Source organism: Rhinopithecus bieti, unplaced genomic scaffold (assembly GCF_001698545.2).
Source record: "Rhinopithecus bieti isolate Rb0 unplaced genomic scaffold, ASM169854v2 scaffold_15296, whole genome shotgun sequence".
Classification (NCBI taxonomy): Eukaryota; Metazoa; Chordata; class Mammalia; order Primates; family Cercopithecidae; genus Rhinopithecus; species Rhinopithecus bieti.
The window spans coordinates 4,415,369-4,424,312 of NW_016809075.1; the positions used below are offsets into that span (position 1 = coordinate 4,415,369).

The following is an 8,944-nucleotide window of genomic DNA, read 5'->3' on the forward strand; positions in this document are numbered from 1 at the left end:
CTCACACCTATAATCCTAGCACTTTGGGAGGCTGAGGTGAGTGGATCACAAGGTCAGGAGTTCAAGACCAGCCTAGCCAACATGGTGAAACCTCGTCTCTACTAATAATAAAAAAAAAATAGACAGGCATGGTGGCGTACAACTGTAGTCCCAGCTACTTGGGAGGCTGAGGAAAAAGAACCACTTGAACCCGGGAGGCAGAGCTTGCAGTGAGTCAAGATCTCACCACTGCATTCCAACCTGGACGACAGAGCGAGACTCCATCTCAAAAAAAAGGGGGGGGGCCGGGCGCCATGGCTCACGCCTATAATCCCAGCACTTTGGGAGGCCGAGATGGGTGGATCACGAGGTCAGGAGATCGAGACCATCCTGGCTAACATGGTGAAACCTCGTCTCTACTAAAAATGCAAAAAGGAATTAGCCAGGCGTGGTGGCAGGTGCCTGTAGTCCCAGCTACTCAGGAGGCTGAGGCAGGAGAATGGCGTGAACCCGGGAGGCGAAGCTTGCAGTGAGCCGAGATCGTGCCACTGCACTCCAGCCTGGGCAAGAGGCAAGACTCCGTCCAAACAAAAAAAAAAAAAGGAAAGAAAAGAAAGAAAGCAGTGCCACAGAGTATCCTGAAACACACAGTGCCCTGAGGATGATGGAGGAGGCACAAACCCTGTTTCACAGTTACCTCCAGGGCTGGATGGTGCCATTTTAAGAGTGTTGAATGGCATTCCTCCAAGTCAAGCTGGCTTGAGTGCACATACTGTGGAAAAGCCACAAGCATTCACTGTTACACCTCACAAACCTAACCACTTTCCTTAATACTAGCCAGCCTCTGAAGGGCTGTGTCTGGAATGTTCTGGAATCTGTTGCCTCTCAGGGCATATCCCCCTTCCCCCTACCCCGTCCTCCACAGCAGACTTGAAAACACTCAAAAGAGCCAAAGTCTAAGTATTAAACTTAAAAAAAAAGTCTCCTTAGTGCCACTGTTTGCTGTCTCATCCTTATGGGCAGCCTGCCCCGAATCCTCTCTCTCTCTCTCTCTCTCTCTCTCTCTCAGGGCATACTGTCTGTTCTGCATTTAACTTTCAAAATACTCTTTTTTGTTTGCAATAAATTGCCATATACTGCATCTCCTTTGCTGCATGTCTCATTTGAATCCTTTTAAACTAAAAAAGCAACAACCAAGGTCTCACAGCAGCCATCAACAACCAGATCAGGAGGGAAAGGGTGAGGCAGTAAGTGAGCTACACCTGAGAATCAAATCTAAAGGTGACATCAGAGTCAAAGCAAGCGTGTGGAAACAAGTCCTCCATGGACAAGAAAAATGGAAAAACAGTGTTAAGGAGGGATTGAACCAAGGACTGCTTGGTATGTTGGTGGTCCACTGGGGTCTTTGTATTACTCTGCTTCCTACTCTTTTAATGCTGGGTCTGTCCCACAGACCCTGGCCAACAGATGAAATGAGTACTCAGACACAGGAATGCAGTGTAAGAACAGCTAGGTCACTACCTAGCTCCAGTGGCCAGAGAGCAGCTGTTTCAATACTTTATATACTATTGCTGTTGAGCTGATAACTGTTGTCCCATTATGAAACCCTAGCTTGAAAATCCCCTTGAACTTGGAAACCCTCAGCAGGCACCAATTACTTACTGCACAGTCACTTACTTCACTTTCATTTTTGAGGGATCCGTGGCAATCTGTTGCAGCATTCCTCACACGGGGCACCACCTGCCGGGTCTGTCCTGAAAACCCCGGCCGACGGATGAAATGAGTACTCAGACACAGGTATGCACTGTAACAGCAACTAGGTGACTGCCTGGCTCTAGTGGCCAGAAAGCAGCCCCAAGACGCTGGGGCTGCTTGCTTTTATTCAGTCCAGGCACAATGCCGAAAACCTGCAGCCAACACAACCTGTACGTAATTAACACTTATTGTTCCCCTATCAGGGAACATCAGGCACAGGGACATCAAAGGTCAGTTCCTGGTCAACACAAGTAAATGAGCCTGTTTAAGATAAATTCCCCCACACTCTCTTGTACTTACTCCATGCCCTCTGCCTCAGGGTTATAGAAGAGCTGTCTTCAGCTATTCTCCCCCAGGGCTCTGCAGAACCTTCCAACCTCTCAGAAGGTTTGCATCCTTTCCCTACAGTTTTTCCCCACCTCTCTGACCAATCCCACACATTTTAATGGTACTAAAATACAGGAAAAATACAATTTATCATCTGAACAATTTTGTTATTGAGACAGAGTCTCACTCTGTCTCCCAGGCTGGAATGCAGTGGCACAATCTCAGCTCACTGCAACCTCGGCCTCCCAGGTTCAAGTGATTCTCCTGCCTCAGCCTCCTGAGTAGCTGGGATTACAGGCATGCACCACCATGCCCAGCTCATTTTTGTATTTTTAGTAGAAACGGGGTTTTGCCATTTTGGCCAGGCTGGTCTCCAACTCCTGACCTCAGGTGATCCACCCTCCTCGGCCTCCCGAAGTGCTGGGATTACAAGCGTGAGCCACTGCACCTGGCCCATCTTAATTTTCAAGTGTAGAATTACTGGCTTTCAGTACAGTCATATTGGTGTGCAGCCATCACCACCATCCATCTCCAGAACCCTTTTCATCTTGCAATACTGAAACTTTATGCCATTAAATCATGAGTCTCCATTACCCACTTCCCCGGATTCCACACAATCACCATTATACTTTATGAATTTGACTCCTCTGAGTACCTCATATAAGCAAAAACATTCTGGGTCTGGAGTTTACGGAGCCTATGTCGGAGAAAGGCTGTAAGAAATCAAGTGACTCGACCTTATAAAGTATGTCTTTATATGAATGGACTATTTCACTTAGCATAATGTGCTCAAAGTCCATCAATGTTGTAGCATCTCTCAGGCTGCCCTTCCTTTTGAAGGCAGAGTAATATTCTATCCTATGCATATACTACCTTTTGCTTAATCATCCATCTGTCAATATACAAGAGAGTTGCTTCCACCGATAGCGTACAAGGGTCCTCATTATTCCACATCATTGCCAGCATGTTATTTTGTTCTTGGACAGAAGCAAACTAATGAGGGTGAGGGGATATACATGTCATTTTGCTCTTGATTTGCATTTCCCTAAACCATGAGTGATGCTGAACATCTTCTTCATGTAATTATTGTCTATTTGTATATCCTCATTAGAGAAATGTCTATTCAACTCCTTGACCTATCTTTTAATGGGGTTGTGCTTTAGCCACCAGGGGCTCCTAAAACAAAATGCCATAAGCTGGGCATATTAAACACCTAACATTTGCTCCTCAGTATATAGGAGATTGTGAACTCCAAGATCAAAGTGATAGTAGATTCAGTGCGTGGTAAGGGCAAGCTTCCTTGTTCAAATAAGGCTTTCATCTCATTGTGTCCTCACATAATAGACAGCAAATGCAAGCTCTCTAAGGAACCTTATAGCCCCATTCCTGAGGACTCTACCCTCATGATCCCAACGAATCCTAATTACCTCCCAGGCATCCTAATCTCCTCATTCCATACATTAGGGGTAAGGTTTCAAAATACGAATTTCAGGGCCGGGCACAGTGGCGCATTCCTGTAATCCCAGCACGTTGGGAGGCCAAGGTGCATGGATCACCTGAGGTCAGAAGTTTGAGATCAGCCTGATCAACAAGGTGAAACCCTATCTCTATGAAATACAAAAAATTACCCGGGTGTGGTGGTGCATGCCTGCAATCTCAGCTACTTGGGAGGCTGAGGCAGGAGAATTGCTTGAACCCAGGAGGTGGAGGTTGCATTGAGCCAATATTGTGCCATTGCACTCCAGCCTAGGCAACAAGAGCAAAACGCTGTCTCAAAAATAAAATATGAATTTCAGGGGACAAATAAAGCAATAATTTTCTACCTGCCCCCTAAATTTATGACCTCACATGCAAAATACATTCATACCATCCCAACAGCACCAAAAGTCTTGACTTGTTTCAGCATACTCTGAAGCTTAATATCAAAGTCACTTCCAGGTCACCAGAGATAACATGGCCAAAACCATTGCAAGATGTGTTTGATGATTCAAAGAGAAAGAAAAAACAGCTTTTCCTATAACAATGTTTCCAACTAAAGCATCTGCGATTATGAAGACTGAAACTTCAGCGAGGTGCAGTGGCTTACACCTATAATCCCAGAACTTCGGGAGGCCAAGGCAGGCAGATCATCTCAGGTCAGGAGTTCAAGACCAGCCTGGCCAACATGGTGAAACCCTGTCTCTGCTACAAATACAAAAATTAGCAGGGGATGGTGGTGCGCGCCTGTAATCCCAGCTACTCAGGAGGCTGAGCCAGGAGAAAATCGCTTGAACCCAGGGAGGCAGAAGGTTTGCAGTGAGTGAGATCGCGCCACTGCACTCCAGCCTGGAGCAAACAGAGGACTCAACCTCAAAAAAAAAAAAAAAAAAAGACTTGAAAAACTTTCAATGCTTAAATATTCAGGCCCTCCAAAAAACACCACAGATCCCAAAACATTTGTGTTTCATTGACTTTTTCCACCAAGAAGGGCAAAAACATCTGGCCACATCAGATGTTAGTTCTTCCGGCAGATGATCTTCCTGATGTCCTGACAGAAAATTCAAGTCAAAATGATATCCTCTGACTTATCTACACTGCCACATACCTCAGCACCTGAAAACACTGCAGCTTTAGGAACCACAGAGCAATCATCATATGAGGGTTATCAAGAGAGAAGAACCAGGGATTTGGAGAATGTTAACACATGTTTTCAGGCCACTAAATGAAACCAATCCATAATTTTTTTTTTTTTTTTTTTTTAGAGGGTCTCGCTCTGTCGCCCAGGCTGGAGTGCAGTGGCCAGATCTCAGCTCACTACAAGCTCCGCCTCCCGGGCTCACACCATTCTCCTGCCTCAGCCTTCCGAGTAGGTGGGACTACAGGCGCCCGTCACCTCGCCCGGCTAGTTTTTTGTATTTTTTAGTAGAGACGGGGTTTCACTGTGTTAGCCCAGATGGTCTCGATCTCCTGACCTCGTGATCCGCCTGTCTCGGCCTCCCAAAGTGCTGGGATTACAGGCTTGAGCCACCGTGCCCGGCCAAATCTATAACTTTTTTAAAAAAAAAGAAAATGTTTCGTTGTAGCTGACATATACTATGGAGGTGGGCCTGTGACGGTTATCTGTATTAAACATCTACAGATGTTTTTTCTTGTCAGCATTCCCTAAATAACACAATGAAATAATTATTTTCATACCATTTACAATGCATTAGACATTATAGTTAACCTAGAGATGATTTAAAGTGTACAAGAGAATGTGCTTAGGTTCTAGGAAAATACAGCATTTTATATAAAGCACTTGAGCATCTTCAGATTTAGATATTCTGAAGGGGGGGTGGTGCCTGCAACTAATCCCGAGAATACCAGGACCTGCTAGTATTGCAGAGAAACAGAAACTATACAAGGCTTTACCACATTCTTTACATTCATAGTTTCTCTCCAGAGTAAATTCTTTCATGCATCTAAAATAAACAAGGAGCATGGAAAACAAGAATCATTTTCCATGTTCCTTACTGTTATGAGGTCTATTGCCAGCGTGTCACACCATGTGCCTTCAAACGATTGAGAGAGAAAGGAAAGGCTTCCCATGTTCCTAACATCATTGTTTTTCTCAAGTGTGAGTTCTTTCATGGTTTTGGAACATACTGGAATAGTGGAAGGCTTTACCTTTTTTTTTTTTTTTTTTGAGACAGAGTCTCGCTCTATCACCTGGCTGGAGTGCAGTGGCACGATCTCGGCTCACTGCAGCCTCCACCTCCCAGGTTCAAGCAATTCTCCTGCCTCAGCCTCCCAAGTAGCTGGGACTACAGGTGTGTGCCACCACACCCAGCTAATTTTTTTATTTTTAGTAGAGGTGGGGTTTTACCATGTTGGCCGTGATGGTCTCAATCTCTTGACCTCATGATCCACCCGCCTTGGCCTCCCAAAGTGCTGGGATTACAGGCGTCAGCCACCACACCCCGCTGGCTTTACATTTTTATATCCATACAACTTTTCTCTGCTGTGAGTCCTTTCATGTCTTTGAAGGGAACTGTGATAACAGAAGGCCTTCCCACATTCCTTACACTCAAAGTTTCTCCGCAGCATGGGTAATTTTATGTCTACAAAAAGCAACGGGATAACGGAAGGCTTTCCCACATGCCTGACATTCATAAGGTTTCTCTGCAGTGTGGGTAATTTTATGCCTGTGAAAGGTCGTGGGATGACTGAAGGCTTTCCCACAGTCCTCACATTCATATGGCTTCTCTCCAGTGTGAATTCTTTTATGTACTCGAAGTGAACTGGAATATCTGAAGGCTTTCCCACATTCCTGACATTCATAGGGTTTCTCTCCAGTGTAAGTCTTTTTATGATTTTTAATAGAACTGGGAAATCTAAAAGCTTTACCACATTGTTTACACATATAGGGTTTCTCTCCAGTGTGAATTCTTGCATGTTTTCTAATGGAACTGGAACAATTAAAGGCTTTCCCACATTGCTTGCATTCATAGGGCTTCTCTCCAGAGTGGATTCTTTCATGTTTTTTAATGGAACTAGAACAACGAAAGGCTTTCCCACATTGCTTACATTCATATGGTTTCTCCCCAGTGTGTATTCTTTCATGTCTATGAAAGGAGCTGGGAAGACCAAAGGCTTTCCCACATTCATTACATTCATATGGCTTCTGTCCAGTATGAGATCTTTCATGTGTGAGATATAAACTGAGATTATCAAAGCCTTTCCCACAAAACTTACATTTATAAGGTCCATCTCCACTGTGCATTACCCTGTATCTTTGAACAGTTTGGAGACAAATGAAGGTTTTTTCCCATTCCTTGCAATCATAGGGTTTCTCTCCACTGTCAGGCTTTTCATGTGTTTGGAAGGAATGGAGGCAGCTGAAGGTTTTTACACACTGCTTCCATTTATGTGGCTTCTCTCCATGTTCCTGACACTCATATGGTTTGTGTCCAGTGTCAGCTCTGATGTAGCAATTCAGAGATGAATGATCCATGTTGCCTTCTCCACACACATTGTTTTCACATGGTTTTACCCCAGGAAGAGTCTTCTTGTTCATTATACCATCTGGAATCAGGCTGAAAGTTTCTCCATATTGACCATCTTTACATTCACAGAGTCTCTCTGCCATATGATTTCTATAAAAAATAAGAAGCACATTACAAAGGATTTGTTGATAATTTTACATTAGCAAGCATTTGATTTGCATATTTTAAATTATCATGAGAAATGTAGGCTTTATGCCCTGTCTGAATTGTCTGACAGTGAGTGGACTGAATTCTCTGCAAAGGGGCTCTATTATAGCTATTATCAAAACAGTGATGTTACTAGGTGGTTTTCTTTCTCTTTTTTCTTTTTTTTTTTTTCCTGAAACAGGGTCTCACTCTGTTGCCCAGGCTGGAATGCAGTGGTATGACCACAGTTTGCTGCAGCCTCCACCTTCCAGGATCAGGCAACCCTTCCACCTTAGCCTCCCAAGTAGCTGGGCCTACAGGCATGCGCCACCACGCTTGGCTAATTTTTTATTTCTTGTAGCGATGAATTCTCACTGCATTGCCCGTGCAGTCTTAAACTCCTGGGCTCAAGCAATCTTCCCATTCAGACTTCCAAAGTACTGGGATTACAAGCATGAGCCACCACATCTGGCCACTATGGGGTTTCTTAATACTGTTTCCAAGGTAACTATTTTGCAAACAATGAATGTCTATGTCACATTTATGTATATATTTTTGGAGAAAACATTCTAAAAATTAACAAATTTGAAGCTGGGCTGCTTCACTGTGTTTGCTTGTTCTTTAAATTTCCATTGGCACAGTGGCTCATGCCTGTAATCCTAGCATTCTGGGAGGCCAAGAAAGGAGGATGACTTGAGTCCGGGGGTTCAAGGCTGCAGTGAGCTATGATCATGCCACTACACTCTAACCTCTGTGACAGAGTAAGCCCTGTCTCAAATAAATGAATACATAAGTAAATAAACATAATTTCCTATCATTCTAACATTATCTCAAGGGATACAGCTTCATGTTGTAAGTGCAAATTACCTTGGATTTCTCCCAGAATTTTTGTACTGATCTTCAAAATTCTGGTCTTCCCATTTTATTCCTAAAATGTAGAGCCATAAAAGTCATGGTAAGTGATTACAAAACTATAGAAACATTTTTAGATTCTATGTTCATGGGACACTATGGCCATGCCTGACTTACTCACCAAAGTATTATTGACCCTTGAACAAAATGGGCTTGAATGGCACAGGTCTCCTCATATGCAAACTTTTCTCAACCTCTGCTACCTCTGAGAGAACAAGACCAACCTCTCCTCTTCAGGCTACTCAATGTGAAAACAATGGAAAGGATTCCTTTAGGATGATCCACTTAATCAGCAGTCAATATGTTTTCAATTCCTTATGACTTTCTTTTTTTTTTTTTCTTTTTTTTTGAGACGGAGTCTCACTCTGTCCCCCAGGCTGGAGTGCAGTGGCCGGATCTCAGCTCACTGCAAGCTCCGCCTCCCGGGTTTACGACATTCTCCTGCCTCAGCCTCCTGAGTAGCTGGGACTACAGGCACCCGCCACCTCGCCCAGCTATTTTTTTCTATTTTTTAGTAGAGACGGGGTTTCACCATGTTAGCCAGGATGGTCTCGATCTCCTGACCTCGTGATCCACCCGCCTCGGCCTCCCAAAGTGCTGGGATTACAGGCTTGAGCCACCGTACCCGGCCATGATTTTCTTTATAACATTTCTTTTCTCTAGCTTACTTTATTGTAAGAATACCACATATAATAGACCAAACAGACCAGGCATGGTGGTTTATACCTATAATCCCAGCACTTAGGGATGAGGTAGGAGGACTGCTTTATTGGGGGAATGCACCCCTGATAGTTAACGTGGGTTCTTTTCTATTTCCCTAA

General features: G+C 44.1%; 1 protein-coding gene across 1 annotated transcript in view; it reads right to left on the reverse strand.

Annotated features, from left to right (window-relative positions):
* Positions 1-5,996: 5,996 nt before the first annotated feature.
* LOC108539594 (zinc finger protein 625-like) overlaps positions 5,997-8,944 on the reverse strand; it is a 15,089-nt gene continuing 12,141 nt past the window's right edge. Inside the window, exons 4-5 of the mRNA XM_017888404.1 lie at positions 8,079-8,139; positions 5,997-7,175 (exon numbers count right to left, since the gene is read on the reverse strand). Of these exons, the coding sequence (XP_017743893.1) occupies positions 6,107-7,175; positions 8,079-8,139 (1,130 nt within the window). The 3' untranslated portion in view covers positions 5,997-6,106. The remainder of the gene's footprint in view (positions 7,176-8,078; positions 8,140-8,944) is intronic.